The 23920-nt window shown below is 45.8% G+C and overlaps 1 protein-coding gene and 2 non-coding genes across 4 annotated transcripts in view; 2 read left to right on the top strand and 1 right to left on the bottom strand.

Moving 5' to 3' along the window:
• Positions 1-840: 840 nt before the first annotated feature.
• trnar-acg (transfer RNA arginine (anticodon ACG)) lies at positions 841-913 on the bottom strand. The gene has a single exon. It is a non-coding gene; the product is annotated as a tRNA-Arg (tRNA).
• A 1347-nt stretch (positions 914-2260) lies between these two features.
• trnai-aau (transfer RNA isoleucine (anticodon AAU)) lies at positions 2261-2334 on the top strand. Its single transcript has one exon. It is a non-coding gene; the product is annotated as a tRNA-Ile (tRNA).
• A 4021-nt stretch (positions 2335-6355) lies between these two features.
• The window catches only part of LOC148659339 (neuroplastin-like), a 59342-nt gene continuing 41777 nt past the window's right edge, over positions 6356-23920 (top strand). Inside the window, exon 1 of one of the 2 annotated variants that reach the window (XM_088641459.1) lies at positions 6356-6934. In XM_088641459.1, the coding sequence (XP_088497585.1) occupies positions 6859-6934 (76 nt within the window). In that variant the 5' untranslated portion in view covers positions 6356-6858. The remainder of the gene's footprint in view (positions 6935-23920) is intronic. The other variant, XM_088641460.1, reaches the window with a different exon arrangement.

The raw sequence follows: 23920 nt of genomic DNA on the forward strand, positions 1-23920 counted from the left end.
GACATTGGTAATGTTTGGTGGATATCGCAGTATTCTTGATATTAATAACAACTGAGCTAAAAAATTAAAGCACCTGAGCAAGGAGTTTTATTCAGTTCTAATAAATTTCCTATTGTACAAGAGCACTTGTGTTGGATAAGTATTTTTTTCAATTTACTTATCTAGCTAATTAAAAGTTTAAAATAGCTTGCTGAGTGCTGATCTAGGAGATACCAGCGAGAGAAGACCATTGGCCTCTTGTAGGCTACGGGTGAATTGTATTATCGGGGAAACCTGTGCAACGTTGTCATTCTGATATGGAATTATTGTTTTTTTTTTTTTAAGGGAACGGTACAAAACATTATAAAAATTGAACAGATATGCTATAATTTTAAGAAAGGCTGTTCATCAATACCCTGTGTGGTGTCCTTTCGGGTTTTACCCGTGTTTTAAAAAAAAGTTCCTTCGAAAACACTTTAAGGGAAGGGTTAAACCAGAATTCAGACGACTTTCAAGCGCATAGTACTGCTACCTGTCCCCGGCCTTGTTCGTCAGCTGGCGAGGGGTACCCTTTCTGCCAAGCCGGCGAGAAACCGAAAGCTAAGCGACCCCACCAGCAGACGACGAGCGAAACGGGTCTGAATCGACTTCTACAGTATTCCCCCTGACGGGGGCAGTGCCGGCTCGCCTTTTTATCCCCTCTGGATGGCGGTCATGGAGGCGGCGTGGACTGCAATTGATTTTAAAAAAAGGGCGCACTGCTTCTTTTTCAGTACTGCTGTCGGAATCGGTTCGCTCATTTCCGCCGACGACCCCCGACTCCGCCATCAGCCCTTTAAGTGGATTTTCCCCAAAAAGAGACGAGCCAGCCAGGAGTCGAACCTAGAATCTTCTGATCCGTAGTCAGACGCGTTATCCATTGCGCCACTGGCCCGCACGCTGGTCTAACTAGGCACGTCTCTCTAAGCGTCTCTCTAGCCTTCCTGCAGCGCCACACACGGGTTTTCATCTAGCACGACCTTCAAAATGTGGTGTTTGGAAGTCTTTTTATATCTCGGGTTTATTTTTTCATGTTCTAATTGTGAAGTCGTGCGGCGTGGAAGCAGAAACAGCAGAAACAGCTGAAAGCGCGCCAAGGTGCGGCACAGGCTGCTGGCTCTCGGGTCTCGGGTGCATTGCGCTCGCTTGCAGGAAATAACTGCTGTAAACAGCAAAACAAAAAAACATTTTTTTAAAGGTGTTGGCGCTAAAACGGTAGCGGAGGCCTTTACATTTAGCGGGGTAGAGACTGGCGCTAATGACACCAATGCCGCACGTTCAGTCCCCGTCCGACCCAAGCGGGTCAGCCCTCTTTAATACCTCTTCCGCCTTTCAGAGTCTGCATTTAAGAAATGTTAATGACACAGCCTACCGCGCATATGTAAAATGTTCAAACAGATCCAGAATAATGTAAGATGTGAAAATACATTTCATTTTCTACGGTAACTGATTTTCATAATTCCTGCTTTATTACACAAAAAGGGCCTATAGGGTCTGAAGATCATTGCAGATTAACAGATGTGCCTAATATTATTGTAAAGGTATACTCTAGTTTTTATTTTCTATAAGACTTCGATCATCTCCGATCGCTTTGTGACCAGGTCACCTTCCCCAAACCTAGTGCGTGTTCGCCCTCTAGCGACCAGCCCCCGACAGCGCAGCCAGGGACGAGCCTGTCAACAGCACGGCCGGACCGAATGAGGCGCTGAGCTGGTCTGAACCTTTTCCCGAATTGTACCAACACAGAGCCCGTTTGAGATCATTCAGATGTGACTCCGTTCCCTAAAATATCCCTTAGAAGACTTATTAAATGTAATAATCTAATTTTAAACGCTGTAACGTTGTGTCAAACTGCGTTTAGAGTGGATGGTGACTTACAGGCGTAACTAATACTATCACGGATGGCAGCTCCGACCCCTTCGGCTCCTTAGCCGGGACTCGGGCTGTTAGTATTTACTCGATAACGGACACATGCCTTGATGAAGGTTTAGGGTTCTCGGGGAAGTTTTTAAGAAACTAAGCACTAACGCCGCTCGTTATATTTAAATAATACAGCGCATCAATGAGAGAGTAAGCGCAGATCCTAAGACGCAAGATCACTGTTGAGAGCTGAACAGTGACTAAGGAACTCTCTAGCTGGTCCCGATCTAGAAACAAGCCCGCCTGCCCTGGGGCACTTTCATGTATTGTCCTACCGGGATGAAAGCTATGGAGTTTTCTGGGAAATAGCTACGTTTAAATTGGCCGGTTAGCTCAGTTGGTTAGAGCGTGGTGCTAATAACGCCAAGGTCGCGGGTTCGATCCCCGTACGGGCCAGTGTTTTTTTTTTTAAGCCAGCAGCCACATCACCCTGCAACTCACAACTGGCAACCCACTGGAGCTCAGCAGGTGTGAGCCTGGCCAGTACCTGGATGAGAGACCTCCTGTGAAAGCTGACCTTGCAGTCAGTGTGGGTCCTAATACCCCAGTATACTGACGGGGACACGGCTGTAAAAAAGGCGCCGTCCTTCATAAAACTGAGGTCCTTACTCGCTGTGGTCATTAAAAATCCCAGGGTGTTTCTGGAAAGAGTAGGAGTGTTACCGTCCTGGTCAAATTTCCCATTGGCCCTTACCAATCATGGCCTCCTAATATTCCCCATCTCTGAACACTTCACCACTCTGCTCTCCTCCCCACTGAGAGCTGGTGTGTGGGGAGTGTACTGGAGCACCTCTGGCTGCTGTCATCCAGCTGGGGCTGCACACTGGTGGAGGGGAGTCCCCATTGCCTGTAAAGTGCTTTGAGTGGAGTGTCCAGAAAAAGCGCTATATAAGTGTAAGGAATTATTCATTATTATTATTATTATTATCCTAACAAGCAGTGGATCAGTAGTAGAGACACTTTCTGCTTTCCCAAACCACAAATAGTTTTTCTCCAGGAATGAATAGGACTGAGAGGATTCTTGAAAAGCAGAGTCAAAGTCCAGAACAAGGTTTCCGTTTGAAAAAAATATATACATTATAACAGGATAAGAGGAATCATGTAGGACAGTTTTGGGGAAATGAAAATCCAGTAGCACATTTTTCCACGAACAATAATGTTTATACAAGGACGTCTTGATCTAACATACTACATATATTTGAGCATTCAACTCTACATAGTGTATGATGTGCGTCCTAGGACACGAGACGTTCGAATTTGTCTAAAACCCAGGTTTAGCGTTTCAGACTAAAGACACATTATGGATCCAGAAGAATATATTCAATGCTAGGCCGCAAGAGGTCGCATTTGTAGCGTTAAAAACAAGGTTTTCTAATCCGACTCCTGCTTCTGTACGTGTGTGATTCATTTTACCACTGGCGAGTGTCCGGGGTATCCGTGGACTTGTGGGTAACCTATTTAATGACAATATGATCTAATATTTATTTTGCAATAGAATCCTTTAAAATAAAATCCCGAAGTCCTCATTTAAGATTTCATTTTCCCCTGGCTGGCTTCGGGAGGGACGTGCACAGATTTGGATATAAACCGGTGCGGCCACATCTCGATGAAGTCTTACAGAACCCACCAGGCACGGGTTGGGAAGCAGGGTTATCCAGGCCAGCTCCGGGAGAGACCAACACCAGCTAATTTAGGGTGACCAACTGTACGACTCGAGCTGGACATAGACTCCCCAGGACCAAGACTGGAGACCCCCTGTTTCAGAGCGTGGGGTAGATCAAGTGTTTTCTCTCTCTCGGTCCTAGACGCAACCAGAACACAATCAGAAAAGACAGAGGTCTCCGCCTCTTCTGACTGTGGTTCAAAATGAGATTTTATTCAATGAGACTAAATGATCTCCAGCTGAATGCTGAGGTTTTTTTTTTTCTACGAAGAAGAGGTTGGATTAATGATTGATTAGTGTAAACACCGAACCAATCTTCTCGTTGTTGAGGTGGTTGAGGCGCTCATAATAAGGAGTGTCTGCGCCATTCACACCCGGAACTGGACAACATTCGTCGGTCACCTATTCAAATTCCTAAAGACAGAAATACGGCGCCAGACATTTGATAAGCACTTTAGGTAACAGAATAAATGGAGCTTGAATGTCTGTTGAATTTCCGCGCTGTAGCATTTCAGCACCAGAACATTTTAGAATCTATAAAGAGTTAAAAGGGCCTGATCCAGCAAGAAGTTCAAATAAAGAGTTCAATTAGCCTCACTAATTAGCTGGAGCGAAAGGCAGAAGAGACAGGAGTCCCCCGGGACCGAGGTGGAAGAACACTGCAGACTGCAGAGACAGCTGTCAATTGTAATCTGTTTCCGGATGCAGTAAATAACAAGTATTTCACTAACGTCTTCAATTGAATCATAACCTACCCCCAGCTAAGGTGAGGGAACCCCCTTACACGTGTGACTCGTCGCACTTAATTGTAGCTTGTCAAAGAGCTGGGGCGCGGGTCTGTTACCAGAGCCACCCTGACACGCCTGACTTTCCTCACCTACAGAAACGGTTCGGTGGAGATTTCAGGAAGAGCCTTCTGCCCAGCGGTTCAAACCTCTAATTACTGCAGCGACGAAATAAAACTGCGGATAGAGATAAAAGGCTCTGAGCCTGGCCGAGCAGAAAACAGACCCGGAATTAAAAAAAAACACAGACGTGCGAATTGAAGTGTATGACGATTAAACACTGTGAAGAATACGCGTCAGTTTTTTAACTGCCATTGGTTTTCCCATACTTTTTTATTGTTAATCGTCAGCATTAATACATAATACACCGCTGACTCTTTCTGCTCCATTCCTGTGCAATGGGTGATAATGTGCGCAGCAGATGTGCGAGATCATCCATTGACGCATTTAACCCACCTACAGCTCTCCTGTACCAATCAGTTATCAGATAACAGAAACGCGATAATATGTACAGTATCTGTACTGCTGCCTTGCATGTGAGTAGGACTTACTTTTAAAGCATTAATGCGTGACTGTAGCAGTACTGTTAACACTGCTACTAACAGTGTAATTTAAATAATACTAATGGGAAATTGTCACCGCCAGCTATCCCCCAGTGGAAGGTGGAAGGCTGTTTCACCTGAAACACAGACTGCGAGGTGCTATTATGTGACAGCAGGCAGGACAGATACTGTACATCGCTTTAAAAGAGAGCGACAATAGTGAGGAGATACACCTCTGGAGCTGTAGTTGTTTTAAAGGTGTCTACAGAGTTTCAGTCCAGCTGGGCTCTTAACGACCTCAAACGCTCATTATTGGCATAGATTGGCCGCTGTACAGCTTCTCCAAGTCCTGGGAGAGCTGTGTGTGTTTCATGTACATTGCCTGACCAGGCTGTGGCACAGCGCTGATGTTCTGACTCTGGTGACTCTGGAAGGACTCCTGCCTGTCCAGGTCCATGCTGTGCACCCAATGGTGAGGACTGAGCAGCCAGGGGGCATGAGCCCAGCTGAGTGCCTGGTCTCTGCCAGAGACTCCCAGGAAACCTGTACCCAGAAAGGGCAGTGCTCCCACCGAGCGCTATTCCCATGGGTAAAGGAGATGTGAGCTTCCATGTGGAAAATGGCAAAAAGAAACAAAAGCACTCATACTTTTCTGTGTCCTGAGTAAAGACACTTATTTTCAAATCTAGAGAAGCTATTCATAAAAATTCGGACTCTGCATTTAAAGGTTTTATAAGATGCTTTATAATACATTAACTGTGAATAATCTAAACAGCTGTGTTCCTTAAACAGATGTAAAGTTTTGTATCTTTTTATTTTGAAATAACACTCTTCAACATTGGTTGTGGTTATATGTGAGGAGATGCTCAGTTGGTGTTTAGGAGCCACAGGATGATTTGTGAATGAGTGTTGTGTAGGAGGGTTGATGTTAATTATTGGCTACATGTTGTATATTTGCATTGTATGTCTTTAATAGTATGGACCCACTGAATCAGTGGTTGTGGTTGTAAGTGGTTGTTATGGTAATAAAATATTGACGTTGATTGAAGTCCATTTACAAAAGAAACACAACCAGCGTTCCTTGCTGTCTGTCATGCCAACTGATGATTACAAAATAAATAGTGTGCTGAAAACAACACTCTGTAGGTGAGCAAGTTTCCATATTGCAATAAAACATTTTTAACTTGAATTCGTGTTGAAACAATGTTTCAGTAAGTGTTTCGTCTTGTATCGATTTTTTACAAAAATATAATTGAATACAAGTGTGTTTTATAGTGCAACTATGTTCGGTCCCACTCTCTGGTGCACTCTATGTGGTCTCTATGTGACTTCGCACAGTATAGCACATGTACAGTCTATGACACGGCCATGGTTCATCTGTACTGAACTGTACATTTTGCATTTACGGATTTACCGGTTGATTGAAATACACTTGCTTCGGTGCAATACGGGTGCAAGCCTGGCTGTGTATTTACTGCCCAGACGTGAGGAGCAGAAGCTCTTTCCCAGTTAACAACGCTGTAACGTGCAGTGCAGGAACGCCGCAGGGCAGGTCCAGTCTCATTGCGCTGTGCCGCTCCGAGAGACAAGGTGCTGGTGTTCTCGCAGACTTCAAGGAAGTGAGGTGATCTCGCGGGATCTGTCTTCTGCAATCCGGTGAAGGAGGCTTCTTGCCCTGCATCGGCATCTCCCGTGCAACCGCCTTGTCCGCAGTCTCCTGCCGGCAGCTCGCACGGAAGGCTCCTCCGCGCTTCCCGGAGACACCGGCAGGGATCGGCTCTCGTCGTCGTGATTCTGGTCCGAGCGCCCGACTGTCCATCTTGACAGCCTCTCTCTCCCCCCCCCCCATTCTCCCCATCACCCTCTGTTTTCACCCTCGATACCTCTCCTCGCTGCCGCTGTCACCTGGCTTCCCGACCGGAGCCCGAAGATGATGCCCTGTACTCCGGTGCTAGCGGCCGTGCTGCTGGGGGTCTCTCTGCTGCGACTGGGTTGCGCTCAGAACGGTAAGGATCGGGGTATCCGGGTCGGCAGGGGCATCTCTTCCGATACGGTACCAGGTGCATCTGCCCGGTGGGGCGAGTGAGGTCTTCTGTGGGGGGGGGGGGGGGCACCGCTCTGACATTACAACAGGACAGACTCTGTTTTAAGCTGCAAACCCTTTATATAAATAGCATCGACTCGTGTAGTCGGGAGTGGGAGATTTTCTGTTTTCGTAATCCGGCTTTTAATTGCGTGTCCGGCGTGTGTCTGTGGTGCTGTGGCGTGACAGATGGGTCGCTGGTGCTACAGTACATACAGTATTTTATAACCGATATATTTCTGCGCCTGGACAGTTTCTCAATAATCCTTTTTTCCCCCTCTGGCGTTACTTTCCCTCCTCCGATCGGTATCTTGAATCGTTTAAGTGCAGAATTGTGTAAAAACTGAATCGTTAATTTGCGAACATTTTCATCTTTTAATGTGTCCTTTTCCCCAAGAGACATCGAAATGCTGCATTGAGGGCATTTTTCCCGAGCTTTCTGTGCTGTATCTCAGTTAGGAAGGCTAGGGTAGAGGTGGCCCTTCTGTGATCTGCCTGCCCTTAAACTACTGCAGGTCAGATAGGACAGGTACCAGTACAGTACGTGTTTGTTCTATCTGACCTACAGTACGCATCAGAAGCCTTTAGTTATCTTTAATTTGCATCTCATTGGTCTGATTGTATTGGGGCAAGGAGTATTTGATCCGTTTCTTGCCTACTCTCATGACATTTGTCTGTTTAGATTTTTGCAAAGACATTAATTAAATATTCCTGCCATGTTGTGACACAAAACAGGCAAACAGTGTATATTCTGTGCTTGTTTACGTACAGTAAGGAATTTTGATAAACACACGGTATGCTTCTAGATTAAGCCTTTGTGGTGGAATACACACTATCCTAATTAATTGGGAGCGTTGAGTTCTGAATGGTGGTGTTTGTTTCTACTGTAAATACTGTCAACAACTATGTAATCTAGGCTGGACAGAGGCAGAGAAGGCCTTGATATATACAGTACAGTAAACATGAGGTGTGAGGTGAGGAGTAAGGTGTCTTGGTCAGGGTGCTGTGCGGTGAGGTGTCTTGGTCAGGGTGCTGTGTGGTGAGGTGAGGTGTCTTGGTCAGGGTGCTGTGTGGTGAGGTGTCTTGGTCAGGGTGCTGTGTGGTGAGGTGAGGTGTCTTGGTCAGGGTGCTGTGTGGTGAGGTGTCTTGATGAGGGTGCTGTGTGGTGAGTTGTCTTGGTCAGGGTGCTGTGAGGTGAGGTGTCTTGGTCAGGGTGCTGTGTGGTGAGGTGAGGTGTCTTGGTCAGGGTCTTGCTCCCAGAGAGCCCCTGTGCAGCAGGATTTAGAGCTAACCGTCGAATCAGCGATTTCTAAAGACTTGGGACAGCTTCTATTTAATCAAGTAAATGGGTCATTTGTTAAATGAACAGACTGAGAGATCATTTAGAATAAAAATCTGAATCTGTCTTAAAAGTACAATTTACTGGTTTAAGCATTAAGCTACGTCGAAGTGTTCCTAAGCTTTAAGAAGCAGGTGATTTAAGGTCACCTGTGAGATGGAGCTGGGGATCTCTAGGCTCCAGGGCTGTGGACACCTGCTTGAGCGATCGTGCTGCGCGTTTGTGGAACTCCAGTTCTGTTAGATTCTCTGAAGGTCTAAAGTAAGAGCCTGGCCCTTTGAATGTGTTTTCCTGTGATGAGTTCACTGCCTTATTGGCTTGGTTACAAAGTCGGAGCAGCACCAGGAGATGCCATGAGTTTAGAATAATTTGTATGTGTGCAACTGGATGTGCTCTGCAGTCATGGGTTACAGGACATATTGCACGCTATGTTATGTGATGTGCGACACTACTGCCCTGGGGGAGGGGTCGTGGGGCCTCTTGTAATGGCACTGCGGGTCTCCAGTGTTTCGCTGCGATAACCTCAGAAAGCAGGTTGCGAACATCGTGTTCTGATCCGAATGGAAAGTTGCTCGATGTTTTCAGAGCACAGCTCGTGCACTTTCTCAACGAGCATTGGTATAATGCGCTATCGATTGCTTGAAGGGTACTCGTTGGGTCATATTGATTGTTTTGCACTCCGTGTCCTCTGTGCAGGCCTATCTGGGCGCTGTACTGGCTACTCAGTTCCCTCTTTGCCATTCCTGCCCAGAGCAGCTCTTCTCATTCGCTTTGCCACGCGCAACAGGAAAGCTCTTCGCGCCTCGGACCTCCTGCACACGTACACTGCACGTGCGCGTGACGCGCCAGCAGCCCCATGGTGCAGCGGACCAGGTCGAGAAGCTAGCAAAAGGGCTCCATCGATTGAATTAAGGGGGTATGTTAAGGAGGTCAGCAGGTGGAATGAACCCAGCCGTTGGGGTTAGTGCTGCTACTCTTTACAGGGTCTGTAATGACCAAGCAGTCCGGACTTTTGTTTAATGTCTGCAGCACCTTTCATAGCACAGTGTGTCCAGTCAGCAGGATGCAGTGGTGTTTGGACAGCGATCGAGAGGAAAGACAGTTTGCCACCAGCTTATTTCATCACGTCTCTCTGTCCTCACCTGTTGCTAGAAGTGACGCCAGTTGACTATGTTCTGAGTCTCACTGTGGAGTCTGAAGGTTCCTTCCAGTGTGATGAAGCTGAAAATCATACTGTTGCTTTTGCTAGGGCACATTTTCTCCCTGCCTCTGAGATCTCTTCAACATGTTTCAGACATCCTTGGACTTTCCAAGGGTTTTTATTAATACATGATTGGCTACTTCCGTTTGTGGGAGTATGTCATCATAAAAAAAGAACTGGTGATTCTCAGTTTATAAAAATAAAATGTACTTTAAAGTTGAGTGGCTATTTCTTGCAGAGCACATCTTAAACTGGGACAAAAAGCTGTCCGTGGTTGGACTGGGGTTAGGACCTGGAGCAGGGGCCTGGTGCCGAACAGGACATCCTGCCTGCGCTCCAGGTGCTCAGAACAGTGTCTCCCTGCTCTTCCACGGGGAACAGCTCTGAGGTGTTGTGCTTTTCAAGGACGAGCTGTAGGAGCACAGAGAGAGAGAAATGAAAGCAGCCTTCCAGCGCTTGCTGTGTCTCAGCCTGGTTAAGTGGACTGGCGCTTCTCCTGCGGGGAGCTGGTGGGTGTCGGAGTCTGAGGGAGCCGATTTCAGTGGTATTTTCGGCAGCAGTCTTGCAGCAGTCTTGCACGGTGCTATGCTGCAAGTCAGGGCAGCAAATATAACTATACACACACTGATATTATTTCTTTTTAGATGTTTTCCAATGCACGTATTAAAAACAAGATAAACCATGTTCATTACCTAGTTTAACCCATAATGATCTTATGTATGGAATGTTTGGAATTATTTAAAAAATAACATAATCTCACAGTGGCAATGTGTGTGTGTATATATATAACAATATGTATTGTAATGTATCTTTGCTTTTGATTGTTAATGATTCAGAAGTGCCTGAGCATCTCCAAAATGTAAGAGCGCGAGCAGCTTGAACAATTTAAGGTTTTATTTTCTCCCGGCAGGCTTTTATAGAGGGGACTTGTTACCTTATTCAGAGTAAAATGTTGATCGGCAGACGTGTGAATTTAAAATGAAGTACATTTGCTTTTCTGCTTCATGTGTACGGGTTGTACAAGAGCCTGCAGCTGGTGAAATCTGAAACAGATCAAAGTCTTATGCAATCAGTGTCTTATCCGTCTTCCAGAATGATGTAACCGAGGACACAAAGTGAGGAGCGCGGTGGAAATTACAATATGGTTTGGAATAGCTGACCTCATTGAAATCTGCAAAATGTAATGTCACTAAATACAAGCTGGCATATTTATTAGGCAAGACATGAAGTGATACACAATACAACACCAAGGACAGGTTTCTGAGTAGCCAGTGGTTTCTATGAAGTTGCCTTGTGAGGACAAAAGGCTGAATATTTCTGTGTAAAATCTTCACTTACTTTCCGAATGGGAGAAAATGAATTTACCGTTTACTGTAAGCACCAGGATGTATTCCTGGTCTTTTCTGACTTCCATGACCTAAAGGCTGAAAGGTGTTAGGTGGTATTCCAGTTGAAGCACAAAGACTTTCTTCCTCAGTGTGGTACAGTTCAAAGTAAGTTAGGAAAAAATCTGCATTTATATTATAGTAAAAGAACAGTATGTTTCAGACGGTAGCTTTCCTGTCATCTGCCATGAATTGTGTGGTGTAGGTGCTCTATCATTAAAGGGCAGTATGGAAACTGCTTTAAGTAGGAAGCCAATGCTAGCAGTTTGTTTGAGCAGAAATCTCATCTAGGATGGAGAAAAGATTGAAAACACTCACAAAAGAAACACAGATGCCTACAGTAATGAATGTGTGGCCTTTTATAAGTGAGTAAAGAAGATTAAAGAGGAGTAAGTCAAGTGTAGTGTGGCAGTCAGGATCATAGCTTACTGCCAAAATATTAACACCTGTACCACCCTCCACCCCTTGAAAATAATAATAATAATAATAATAATAATAATAATAATAATAATAATAATAATAATAATAATAATAATTGCTTAAACTTATAAAGCGCTTTTCTGGACACTCCACTCAAAGCGCTTTACAGGTAATGAGGATCCCCTCCAACACCACCAGTGTGCAGCCCCACCTGGATGATGCGATGGCAGCCAAAGTGCACCAGAACACGCTTGTGATCAGTGGGGAGGAGAGCAGAGTAATGAAGCCAATTCATAGATGGGGATTATCTTATATTACACCCCTACTCTTTTCAAGAAACACCCTGGGATTTTTAATGACTACAGGGAGTCAAAACCTCGGTTTTACGTCTTACGTCTTTACCTTTAAAAGGTGATGTGTGTTTAATATTCCCTGGTATATACTGGCAGTAGAGCCTTAAAATCATGATATGTTTCAGACTTCTTTAATGCACTATGTGTTGTGTAGTTGGGAGATCAGATGCAGATTTGTGTATTGAGGTTGTTCCCATACTGTCACGGTCAAGCTGGACACCAGGAGAAATAATTCAGGTCTAAATAATTATAATTTATCAATAAGTTCTTTTAGGAATGTTGATTAGAAAAGCACAAAAGCTCTGTTGCTGTCAGGTTGGATCTGACAGCAGTTGTCAACGTTAGGCTCGATGTTCTTGAGCTATGAATTATAGCCTGTGCCTTCGCTAATCACATGAGACGAAATTCAGCAGCGCGCACATGCATCTGGGCTGTAAATTGCTTCCGTCCCTCTGCGGTGAGCTGCTAAATATAGATCTGAGGCACAGCACGGACGAATCCTGATTTATCATCGTCCGTTGTAAACGGGATCTGTGAGCTCCTAGTGTAGAGGGTTTCAGTTCACACAGCTCGCCTGGGCATGGGCTAATTTACCATGAGCCTGACAGTACACAGGAATGGTGCAACTGAAAGACTTGTCTGCTCATTAGGTGTCACGAGCCTCGTGGGAATTTACTGTACTGTTGTAGCCTGAAAAGCACATTTGGAGGATCAAGCGTCTTGGGGCCTTGGCCATTCTGCATGTAGAGTAGAAAAAGAATACAGTCTATAGCGCTCATTTACAAAAAGCAAACATAAAATGTTTTGACACAATTGTGTCTAAAGAACTGTGGACTTGCTTTCTTAACCTGTATTCAGGTATTTTTGTTGTTACTTAGGGGTAAAGTGTCTATTTTAAAATATTGTACCTCACTTCACAGTTGTAGTGTATGCAGTTACACCCCAGAGAGCTGCATAAAGAACACGAGCCAAGATTTGTACCAAAGGTGTATTTTCTTTTACTAAAGTAGGAAAACTCAATAAAAGGTATTCTATTGCTTGTATAAAAATCTTGATGCTTATTACACTTTTTCTTCTTTCTCACTATTATCTAGGCTAAGGCAGTGCATTGATCTGGCCGTGGGCTGCTGTTAGTGTGATTAGCTATGGGCTGTGCTGTTTTTTTTGCCACCTGCTCTCTTAATCTGTAATTTCAATTAGTCTCCCCCTTACAGAGCAGTGTGTAATTAGAGAATAAACGAATGGTGCTGTAAAAAGCTGTGGACATTTCTACTACATGTCCTTGCTTGGGGTCTGCTGCAGTGTGAAAGGATTGCAAACAGACGTTTTGGATTGCTTCCACAGAGTATGTCAGATACTGTACATCGTTTTTACTATTGCGGAACCCAATTGCTAATAGACCACAGCAATTTCAGATGATAAAAATATAACATTTTGAAAAAGAAGAGGGGATGTGCTATTTATATTAGGGTAATATTAAAGACTGATGTGTTCATTACTGGCGCTTGCTTCTGAACAGAAAAGTTAAATGAAAAAAATGTTGTCAGTGCAATCGGGACATCTGATTCCATACATGATGTAAAAGTAAAACCGGTTTGGGAGGAGTTAATGTTCCTTATGTCTGAGTTAAATACTGTACATATTCTCATAATGTAGCATTATAATTGTTTGTGAACTATACACATACTGTAATTATTTGGCTGATCCACACGTCTGGCTGAACTGACAAACTTTTTCCTGCCCACCTACATCAGGCAGAACTGGTAATAACCAACATATTTTTAGCTTCCTGTGTTAAATTGGGATATACAGCCCTATTTTCAGAAGATGTGTTTGCCTTTCACACATTGCATTGTTTGGTTTCTGTTCATTTCCAGCATCAGGTTTGAATACAAGGGTTTTCAATTGTTCAAAAAGTGCTGTGTGTCTTGGGGCCTTTCTGACTTCAGAAACTCATTGGCTGAAATAAAGGAGTTCAAATTAATAAGTGGATTTCATCCTTTGTTGTCCAGTGCTGTAGTTGTTGGTTATTCAGACATTTTGTGAGAGGTGGCAACTCATCATATCTTTACTGTTTTGTGAACAAAATCTCCCTTTTTCTCCTCCAATCAGAACAAATACAATACAAATCAATTTCCACTCATCCCCCCCCATCATTCCCAAGCAAGGACATGAGCACAAAGGAACCTCGCGGTGAATTCCAGATCCAGGAATTGTCAGAATCAGAAGAAGATGTCATTAAATCATAAGACTGAAGCACCCAAATGATCATATGATCAACCACTCCATTGGTTCTGGCCCAGTTATAAACCTGTGGACTCATTTTAACTGTAGTGTTGTTTGTTTAGAACCCTGGTTCTTATTATTTCCATTGCCAACATTAGAAATGCCAGTTTCATACCGATGACTGTACCACTCGAGAAACACTCCTGTCCTTCTATAATTACTACCCCCCCGCATTTTATTACTGTCTCTCCTGTCCTGAGAAATGTGTTGTATTTTTGTATTGTTTGTCCAACTCCTCAGTTTATTTGTAAATAAAGAAAAAAACATTGACTGCAGCATCGATTGTACGGAGACCCAGGAGTGACCTTATCTGCAGTACTTTATTAACACCAGCTGATATAGGGTCAGTCTTCTGCAATCAGAAATTAGAACTGCTAGGAGACACACCTGTTCTGGAGGGTACTGTCCACTGTCCGTCTGTTTAAACAGATGATCTTGCACTTTGTGCAAATGAAGGTTTGAATTGGAAGCTGAACGACAGTGGGAGCCCTGAAAGCAGGTGAAGCGACGTGATGGTGGCTCTGGTGTGGTGTGGCACGGGGCTGGGGAGTGACGCACACGGGCTGCAGCCCCAGGGAGAAGCAGCACTGTGCCCCTTGCTCTCTCCTCCTGGAGAAACCCGCCTCTCGGGAGCACTCTTCCCAGCAGCCGCGGAGCAGTACAGCTCTGAGCGCCTCCACGCTGTGCACAGTTTCCCCACAGTTTCAGGCCTGAAACGTGCATCAGTGCCAAGAACTGCAACAAAGCCCATCAGTGGCAGTTCCCAGGTTACTGCCGGACCACACCCAGAGCGCCTCCAGCCTGCGGGGGCTGTGCTGAGAGCTGTCCAGGCTTGTCCACTCATTCTCCATCGCAGAGCTGCTTCTCCAGTCTGCCAGCTGCTCGTCACGGAGTGGGGAAAGTGAAGCCTGCTGGGATCGAGTTGATACCCAGAGAGCAAAACCTTTAGAGTGAATCTATCGCCTTACCTTATTTCTTCCCTTGTATAAATCGATGGTTATTAAAACTGTAAAAAGAAAACAGCATTTCTTACAAAGGTGCTCGAGTAAAACATTCATAATGTGGGAATTGCATTCCTTTTAAATTTTATTTTTTGATATTTGATATTTTATCTTTGATAAAATAAGGTGAAGATATAAATATAGACGTCTTCATTCGAAGTCCATATGAAACTGTCAAACTCTGTCAAAAAGGTACCTCCATTACATTGCTTGAAATGCAAATTCATTCCAAAATAAGGAGTGAACTCAGCACTTGTAAAAAAGGTCTAATTTTGTAGTGGTTCTGTGATATTTGGTAAAGTAGGTTGAGGACTAGATTTATAGCACCAGAGCTGGTTTTTGCCTGTCGAGTAAACTAGATTGGATCCCCATAGTCCCACATTCAATAGAGTATGCTAAGCCTCTGAAGTACAGATTCTAAAAATACAATTTTAGGAAATCGTGTTTAAGTAGTTATTTAATAGGAACTTACTAACGTAATCATTTTACAATGTTTAATGCTCTGGAGGTTCATGTTATCTGATGAAGAACAAAGGTTTTGATGAATCGATGCAAACACTCCAGTTGTTCCGTTGTGAATCCTCCCAAGTGCGTTGGTTAAGAGTGTGTCAGGTATGGATGTCTTATCACCTTGCTTGGTTCTCTCCTGAGGCTCAAATCTGGGACATACGATCTATTTTTATGTGGCTTTCAAACTAGAAATAGTAGCCTATAGTGTATTCAGTTTTTAAAAGTTTTAGGGTTATAAAAACTTCTAGAAAGGTTGTCACTTGTAGTTTGCAGTAGCATTTGATGAGATATTGTTTTGAAATCTTTTAACAGTTTAACAGAGGATCATTTTTCTCTGCTCCAGCAGACGCTAATAATAATTATAATGCTAGAATCCTTTGTAGAATCCGTCATAGTGCATGTGACAGGTTTCCTGAAGACTCCGAGTTTCAAATGAGCTGTTGTTGCTTTTACTGGCTGTTGCAGTCAGTTGCTGCAGTTTAGCCAGGCTGCAGTACTGAAGACACCACCAAGCGTTTGCGACTGCAGGAGACTGCAAGACATCCCTGATGGGCAGGTGCAGAGTGCTGGACTTTCTGTTTAATTTAATTAACTCTATAATGAAACGTATTTCTATGTTTCACTTACGTTTTCTTTGGGGATAACCTGCAATATTTCCAGACCTTCCTTTTACAAAGGCATCTTCCACGACAATGTAAACTACTTGAATAAAAACATTTTTGTGCTGCTGAGCGTGTGAAGGTCAGAATCTGTATGTGGTATACTGTAGCATGTGCAAAGTGTACTAAAAACTGCTTTTTGTACAGCTTGATTTGATTTTTAAAATGTAATCCGTTAGCGTGCATGGTATGACTTAGAAAGTGACAGACAGACCTCAGCATGCAGGTCCAGAGACTGAGGAGAATGATAAGATCACTTTATTGGCCATATACAATTTCTTGTATGAGGAATTTGTCTTTTCGCAGACCCCAACTTGCTCTCCATGAGACACACAGACAGGAAGAGAAGCTGGGGGTCAGAGCACAGGGTCAGCCATTTATACAGCACCCCTGGAGCAGTTGGGGTTAAGGGCCTCGCTCAGGGGCCCAACGGAGTAGGATTCCTCTGCCGGCTGTGGGATACGAACTGGCAACCTTCCAGCCCCAGGCGCAGATCCTGAGCCACAGAGCCACCGCTCCGCCCACCACACGAGATGAGCCTCGTGGAGCCTCGTGGAGCCCAGTGTGTGTGAAAGAGGACAGTCGGCCTCTGAGGGTTAACGTGGAAGAGAAACAGTATTTGCGAGTTGCAAGGGATTAGAGCATTTGAACCGAAGCCAGGTCTAGTGGGCTTAAATCTCATTAAATAACTGCACTTCTGTACAGTGACCTAGCGATCTCCGAGCATTCGAGAAGGCACTCTCTCGTGCTGAGACCTGAAACGTGCAGAGGAGCAGCTAAAGTGCGTGTCGTGTGGAGTATTGCAGCTCAGGCAGTTTGTACGAAAGGAAGCTGGATCTCTTCTGTGGCGAAAGGCTTTTAGACCCTCCTTGAGCAGCTGCAGCCTGCAGGGTGTTTATTGTACATACTGGGCAGCCTCAGTTTGCCCCAAGATCTAGGAAAACTGATTTAAAGTTGTTTTGATTTGTAATTTAAAAAAAGCTGGACAAAACTGCCTTAATTTAACCCCCTGTTTAGATTTTAGAGGAAAAAAAGAACGAGGATATTTATTGTCTACTCTTACAATCGATACTGTATGTTCAAGCAAACAAACTGTCCACAGTTGTGAGCAGTGCTCTGAAGTGGATATTAAGAGCTTTAAAATAACAGTATAAAGAGCTGAGCTATCACAGAGATCTTGATTTTTACAAGACCTATTTACAATCTATTGGGATCTGCCCAAGGTGTTGTGACTCTCTGTCAGCAGATTGCACAGTGAAGTCCATACGTGGTACACCTCCCATTGAGAAATCACAGTGCACAATTTCCTATTGTCTGCAGTTCATGTCTTCATTAGAACATTATTCTTTGGTGATTTTACTTTATATTTAATTTCATTGCTGGACAATGAAATATTTAATTTAATTGGCCAGCAGCCATATCACTCTGCAGCTCACAACTGGCAGCCCACTGAAGCTCAGCAGGTGTGAGCCTGGTCAGTACCTGGATGGGAGACCTCCTGGGAAAAACTAAGGTTGCTGCTGGAAGAGGTGTTAGTGGGACCAGCAGGGGGCGCTCACCCTGCGGTCCATGTGGGTCCTAATGCCTCAGTATAGTGACGGGGACACTATACTGTAAACGGGTGCCGTCCTTCGGATGAGACGTAAACCCGAGGTCCTGACTCTCTGTGGTCATTAAAAATCCCAGGGCGTTTCTCGAAAAGAGTAGGGGTGTAAACCCAGTGTTCTGGCCAAATTTCCCATTGGCCCTTACCAATCATGGCCTCCTAATAGTCCCCATCTATGAATTGGCTTCATTACTCTGCTCTCCTCCTCACTGAGAGCTGGTGTGTGGGGAGCGTTCTGGCGCACTATGGCTGCCGTCGCATCATCCAGGTGGGGCTGCACACTGGTGGTGGTGGAGGGGAGTCCCCATTACCCGTAAAGCACTTTGAGTGGAGTATCCAGAAAAAAGCTATATAAGTGTAAGCAATTACTATCATTAATTATTATTTAGCAAGCAAAATGCAGTTTGACATAAAGGCCTTGGCTGCATTTGGCCCTGCCGTGCTGGTCAAGGTGCACGTTGAGATGCCCTGCACACGCCTGCACGCAGGTTCCCTCGTGCACACCGTCAGCAGATCCCTGCGAGCAGGTCTCTGTGCACTGGGGTTGCTGAGGAGGAAGGCAGCCGCTCCCAGGCTGCTGACTCATGCCAAGTACAGAGGATGACGCCTGTGCCGTGTTTAAAGCAGAGGGTGGCTACGCTTGCTATTGGCAACAAGCAAATTATTTTTATTCCACGTTTAGCTGATTAATTGACACCGCACCTCTCATCAGCAACTTCCCAGCTCAGGCTGGGACTTGCCCCTTTCTCCTGTGGCTTGTGTGCGGGCTTGTCACTGTCTCCAGCCTGTGAGCTGTCTGTGTTGAGTGCTTGCGCAGGAGGCTTGTGATGTGGGCTGACAAGCCCCTAGGACCTCACAGGCCTCTTATGTAGGTGTTAGTGGAAATGTTTCTCTTTGTTTTCTACTTTTCTACCTTCCCAGCATACAAGCACCGATTTGATGATCAACATGACTTTTAGCCCCTGTACGGCACAGCTAGTATGACCATGGTGTGGTGCAGGTCGCAGGTACAACAGCCTGCTGGGGCCAGTGCTCAGTCCCCATGCTGGGAGATCCCACAGTGCCCTACAGGAACGTGGCCAGCCGAGAGATCTGTGGCTCACGTCGCGACCGCTTGGGGAACTCCTGCCTTAGCTGGCTGGGGTTCAAATCCCTGACATCGGGGACCACAGGACTCAAACTGTATTTATGGAGCCATCTAGGAATCCCTTGATGCTGTAGTTCTCTGCAGTAGCTGGTTGTCTGTGGAGCACTGGGATGGATGCATGAACGGAGCCAGGGGGCTAAAAAGATCAATTTAGAGAACGTCATAACGCTTTTGAGCCATTTGCACTCATGCAGAGTGGTTTGAAAGTATGGAGATTGTATTTAGTATTTCTGGCAGCATGAGAGGATTGGTTGGCATCAGGACGGAGCAGGAGGATGTGTATAGCTGGTAAAAATCTATTTTTATTTGAAAGACAATGAATGTAGGTGGCTCTGGATGTTCTAGGTTTGGACCCAGGTCCAGTCGTCTGCTGACTGTTCCTGGGATTCCTCATGGGGTTGTGCACACTTTACAGAGTGCCTCTGGGGCCGGGTGGGCATTGGTCTGCCAGGGTCCTCCCTTAAAAACAACTCCAGGGTCCTTTCAGTGACATCAGTGACGGAGACGCTGCTTGCCCAATAGGAGATGATGCTTCTGTCAGGCTCTGTGGAGCTTACAGCCTATCAGCAGATGGGTGGGCGGGACAGAGGAGACGGCCCATGCTCATTCCCCCTGTGTTGTGTAGGAGTCATTGCACTGAGGCAACGGAGAGAAATATGTGACACATTACAAACTGGAAGTGCAACCAAATAAAATTTGTTATAAAATATAAAATAACAAGTAATTTGCCTGTTATTTATGCTGCAAAATAAATAATGTTAAAAGGGCTCATTATCTTATAGGAACAAAATTAAAAAAATTCAAATACATCAAGGCGGAGGCTGGGCTTTGACCTCACTGTCCTTCATGGAGCTGAAGCTGTAGAGTGATCTGGTCTGCTTTCCTGGCTGAGAGCTGTACCCTGATGACCTGCGCAGAGGGAGCGCAGTCTCTGTCTACCCTCTGATCAGTCACAGCCAGTCAGGCAGCTCAGAGGAGCACCACTCCAGCCCCTCTAGCTAATTCAATACAAGCAGCCACGTCATCCTGCAACTCACAACCAGCAGCCCACTGAAGCTCAGCAGGTGTGATGCAGGTAGAGGTGTTAGTGGGGCCAGCAGGGGGCACTCACCCTGCGGTCCATGTGGGTCCTAATGCCCCAGTATAGTGACCGGGACACTATACTGTAAACAGGCACCGTCATTCGGATGATCTTGACTCTCTGTGGTCATTAAAAAGAAAATGAAAAGAGTAGGGGTATAACCCCGGCGTCCTGGCCAAATTTCCCATTGGCCTTTACCAATCATGGGCTCTTAATACTCCCCATGTCTGAACTGGCTTCATCACTCTCTTCTCCTCCCCACTGATAGCTGATGTGTGGTGAGCGTTCTGGTGCACTATGGCTGCCATCGCATCATGTGCGTTGAGTGGAGTGTCCAGAAAAGTTCTATATAAATGTAAGCAATTATTATTATAATTATTATTGATAATTAAAGCAGAGCAGTAACCTGATGTCTCAGCACTGGGCAGCTCTGTCTCCTGCTGAGGCCCTGCCTGTCTGTGTAGAGTGGAGCCTAGATGTTTCTGCGCTACTCCAGCTGTTGTCTAATCAGCACATCGTTAGCACTGACTAGGTTCTGAGAGTGAGAAAGCTTTTTACCCTCAGCAAATGTGTCTAATTACCTCCTGCTGTTGTGCATCATCTCTGTATTTAAGGATGAGCAGCAGCCCAGGTCCCCTGGGACATCAGTTCTCCTCTTTCTGCTGGAGACCATTCCAGATGGAGCACTATTAATTCCCTCACTGTCAAGGCTGAGTCAAGGCCTTGTCACAGGTTTTCTTTTGAAAAGGATGAGATATAAAACTGAGGTCCTGACCCTGCGTGGCCATTAAAAAGCAAAGGGTTTTTTTTTTTAAAAAAAACCCTGGTTTCCTGACCTAATTTCTCTCTGGCCTTTACCAATCATGGCCTCTTCATAATCCCCATCTCTTAACTGGCTTCATCACTCTGCTCTCCTGCCCACTGAGAGCTGGGGTGTGGGGAGAGTACTGGAGCATCATCCAGATGGGGCTGCACACTGGTGGGGGTGGAGGGGAGTTCCCATTACCTGTAAAGTGGTTTGAGTGGAGTGTCCAGAAAAGTGCTATGTAAGTGTATGTGATACTATTTATTGTCATGTCATTTACCAAACCGCTTTATACCATACGGTGTCGCAGGAGCAGGTACTCCCTGGATGGGGCACCAGTCCATCGCAGGGCAAGTGCAAGCCGATCATACACGGGGACAATTTGGAGGCCATGGTAAAGGCCGAGGAGGGAAATTCGGCCCGAACACCGGGATAACTCCCTGCTCTTATCGAGAAGCGCCCAGGGATCTTTAATGACCCTTTAATGAGAGCCAGGACCTCGGTTTAACATCTCATCCGAAAGACGGCGCCCACTACAGTATAGTGTCCCCGCCAGTATACCGGGGCATTAGGACCAACAGACCGCAGGGTGTGCACCCCCTGCTGGTCCCACTAACACCACTAACACAGGTTCTGACCAGGCTCAACCCTGCTTAGCTTCGGTGGGTAGCCAGTTGAGAGCTGCAGGGCGATACAGCTGCTGGCTGATACTATATTATTTTCTGAGAATGCAAATAGAATGTCCAAGGAGCTACTGTACATCTGTTTATTAATCTTTGATTAATCAGCCTTGAAACAATCTAGAATATTTGTTAAGACGGCCTCCCTTTACACATCCCATCCTGTTTATTCCCAGTAATAGCTTTGTTGAAATATAGGATTCAAATCTGTCCCTATTGGTGGTCTATAGCATTTATCTTGATATGCATGTTGAACTGACTGCCCCATAACTTCCTAGATCTGTCAGTTCCTCCTTTTTTGGAAACTGGTATTATGGTATTATGGTCTTCCAGTCTCCCAGAATATTACTGGTCTATAAATCATCTCATTGAAGTCTTTACAGATCCTGAGGTATCTCTTTTGCCTGGTGACTTATTTAATCATTGTGCCAGTTAGGATTATTGTTCTGTTTTCTGTGCATACTTGTACGTTATTTGTCTGTAGGGTGTTTTCTTGACTTCTCCATCAGTAAATATATTGGCAAAGGAGTTTTTAATATATCGGCAGTTTCCTTTTCATTACATATAAATTCACAGTGTTTAATGTTCGTGACCATCCCCACTATCTTTTCTGTCCTGCTGAAAAACAACAGTGTGTTTTTGTCCAAACTGCATTCTTAGTCATTCATGCTGCATCTTGATCAGACACTTTTTCCATTCATCCACTTCACCAATATGTTAGCGTTTTTGATTCTTCCTAAATGCAAAGAAGAATTCTTATACATATGTCACAATTTCTCTCCACCGCCCCATTTTTTCAAAAGCTGTGCCCAACCATTGTTCAGAAGATTCATCTTCAATTGCTTCACTCACAGTTTTACTGAAAGTTATTACCTCACTGGCTCTATAACCTATTTATCATGAAAATGAGGGCAAGACATTTCTTATGTATTCTGACTGTATTAATAAAATGTATTAAAGTTTCCTGTATTACCTGATCATTTTCAATGTTTATTATAGTTCCTCAGACAAGTCAAAGGAAAACAGAACACCCCTTCAGCACAAGTGCTATTAGTTTTTCTAGAGAAAGCAGATTAAATGTATTGTCTCATCCTGGTGGTTTATATCCGCTGCAGAACCCTTATCTTGTCTGCCTGCCTCCCCGGGACATGCTGACTCACTCCTCTAACAATTCCAATTCAGTCCTGTTGATATCCCCATCCCTCTTTACAGCCTGAGCCATAACGCAGTAAATTCAGATGTCTATTTATAAACCAATAGAAGGCTATTTAAGTTCAGTTCCCGAGTGAAAACCTGCTAATTGAATCCGCCACCCTGGGCCTTTAATCCCGAGAGCCTCCCTGCCAGGCCAGCTGTAAAGCTCTTCAGGTGAGATGTGGACGTCTGCTGACTGGTGGGGGAGGAACGTCTCCACAGCCCGGGCAGGGGTGCGAATCACGAGTACCATGTCACACAGTTGTCATAACGCCCTGAATGTTATAATGCCTTCCAGGTTCCAGGAGGAGCAGGAGTGTGAGGAGAGGGAGGAGGAGCAGGAGGGTGAGGAGAGGGAGGAGAGGGAGGAGAGGGAGGAGGAGCAGGAGAGGGAGGAGGAGCAGGAGGGTGAGGAGAGGGAGGAGGAGCAGGAGAGTGAGGAGAGGGAGGAGGAGCAGGAGGGTGAGGAGAGGGAGGAGAGGTAGGAGGAGCAGGAGGGTGAGGAGAGGGAGGAGAGGGAGGAGGAGCAGGAGGATGAGGAGGAGCAGGAGGGTGAGGAGAGGGAGGAGGAGCAGGAGAGTGAGGAGAGTGAGGAGAGGGAGGAGGAGCAGGAGGGTGAGGAGGAGCAGGAGGGTGAGGAGAGGGAGGAGGAGCAGGAGAGTGAGGAGAGGGAGGAGGAGCAGGAGGGTGAGGAGAGGGAGGAGAGGGAGGAGGAGCAGGAGGGTGAGGAGGAGCAGGAGGGTGAGGAGAGGGAGGAGAGGGAGGAGGAGCAGGAGGGTGAGGAGGAGCAGGAGGGTGAGGAGAGGGAGGAGAGGGAGGAGGAGCAGGAGGGTGAGGAGGAGCAGGAGGGTGAGGAGAGGGAGGAGGAGCAGGAGGGTGAGGAGGAGCAGGAGGGTGAGGAGAGGGAGGAGGAGCAGGAGGGTGAGGAGAGGGAGGAGAGGGAGGAGGAGCAGGAGGGTGAGGAGGAGCAGGAGGGTGAGGAGAGGGAGGAGGAGCAGGAGGGTGAGGAGAGGGAGGAGGAGCAGGAGAGTGAGGAGAGGGAGGAGGAGCAGGAGGGTGAGGAGAGGGAGGAGAGGGAGGAGGAGCAGGAGAGGGAGGAGAGGGAGGAGGAGCAGGAGGGTGAGGAGGAGCAGGAGAGTGAGGAGAGGGAGGAGGAGCAGGAGGGTGAGGAGGAGCAGGAGAGTGAGGAGAGGGAGGAGGAGCAGGAGGGTGAGGAGGAGCAGGAGTGTGAGGAGAGGAAGG

The sequence above is a fragment of the Lepisosteus platostomus genome, chromosome 7 (assembly GCF_059453375.1).
Source record: "Lepisosteus platostomus isolate fLepPlt1 chromosome 7, fLepPlt1.hap1, whole genome shotgun sequence".
In the NCBI taxonomy this organism is placed as follows: Eukaryota; Metazoa; Chordata; class Actinopteri; order Semionotiformes; family Lepisosteidae; genus Lepisosteus; species Lepisosteus platostomus.